Raw genomic sequence first — 1,247 nt, 5'->3', positions numbered from 1 at the left:
CCCTTGACCTTCCCCTCTGGGAGGTCAATGTCCACATCAGGAGCTTCAATGTCCACTTTGGGCCCTTTGATGTCCAGTTCAGGACCTTTGAGGTCACCCTCGAGTTTGGGGACAGAGACATCGATGTCCCCTTTGACTTTGGGTCCTTTAAGGTTGAGGTCGATGTCCGGCATGGAGATCTTGGGGGTCTTGAAATGCATTTCGGGCATTTTGAATTTGGGGCCCTTCACCTTCCCCTCGGGCAGCTCAACGTCCACCTCTGGACCTTCAATGTCCACTTTGGGGCCGGACACGTCCAGGTTTCCCGTGGGGAGGTTCACGTCCACTTCAGGGCCTTCCACTTTGGGCCCGGAAAACCCAAATTTGGGCATTTTGAATTTGGGCATTTTGATTTTCCCTTCGGGGCCGTGAATGTCCACATCGGGGGCCTCGATGTCCACTTTGGGCCCTTTGATGTCCAGTTCAGGCCCCTTCAGGTCACCCTCGAGTTTGGGGACAGAGACATCGATGTCCCCTTTGATTTTGGGTCCTTTGAGGCCAAAGTCCACATCCGGCATGGAGATCTTGGGCGCTTTGATGTCCATCTTGGGCATTTTGAACTTGGGGCCTTTGATCTTCCCCTCCGGACACTCCAGCTCCACGTCCGGCAGGTCAATGTCCACTTTGGGCCCTTTGATGTCCAGTTCAGGACCTTTGAGGTCACCTTCCAGTTTGGGGCTGGACACGTCCACGTCCCCCTTGATTTTGGGTCCTTTCAGGTTCAGATCAAAGTCCGGCATGGAGATTTTGGGCGCTTTGATGTCCATTTCGGGCATTTTGAATTTGGGGCCTTTCATTTTTCCCTCCGGCCCTTCCAGCTCCACGTCCGGCAGGTCAATGTCCACTTTGGGCCCTTTGATGTCCAGTTCGGGTCCTTTCAGGTCCCCCTCGAGTTTGGGGACAGAGACATCGATGTCCCCCTTCACTTTGGGCCCTTTGAGGTTCAGATCAAAGTCCGGCATGGAGATCTTGGGCGCTTTGAAATGCATTTCAGGCATTTTGAACTTGGGACCCTTCACCTTCCCCTCTGGCCCTTCAATGTCCACGTCCGGCAGGTCAATGTCCACTTTGGGCCCTTTGATGTCCAGTTCAGGACCCTTCAGGTCCCCCTCCAGTTTGGGGACAGAGACATCGATGTCCCCTTTGACTTTGGGTCCTTTCAGGTTGAGGTCGATGTCCGGCATGGAGATCTTGGGGGTCTTGAAATG

At 54.2% G+C, this 1,247-nt stretch overlaps 1 protein-coding gene across 1 annotated transcript in view; it reads right to left on the bottom strand.

Annotated features, from left to right (window-relative positions):
• The window catches only part of LOC130587484 (neuroblast differentiation-associated protein AHNAK-like), a 14,140-nt gene that overhangs the window by 7,075 nt on the left and 5,818 nt on the right, over positions 1-1,247 (bottom strand). Inside the window, exon 2 of the mRNA XM_057388463.1 lies at positions 9-1,244. Within this exon, the coding sequence (XP_057244446.1) occupies positions 9-1,244 (1,236 nt within the window). The remainder of the gene's footprint in view (positions 1-8; positions 1,245-1,247) is intronic.

The sequence above is a fragment of the Malurus melanocephalus genome, unplaced genomic scaffold, assembly GCF_030028575.1.
Source record: "Malurus melanocephalus ecotype Western Australia unplaced genomic scaffold, MMel_1.1 scaffold_1970, whole genome shotgun sequence".
Classification (NCBI taxonomy): Eukaryota; Metazoa; Chordata; class Aves; order Passeriformes; family Maluridae; genus Malurus; species Malurus melanocephalus.
The sequence above is the reverse complement of the archived record's forward strand: the minus strand, read 5'-3'. Positions and strand labels throughout refer to the sequence as shown.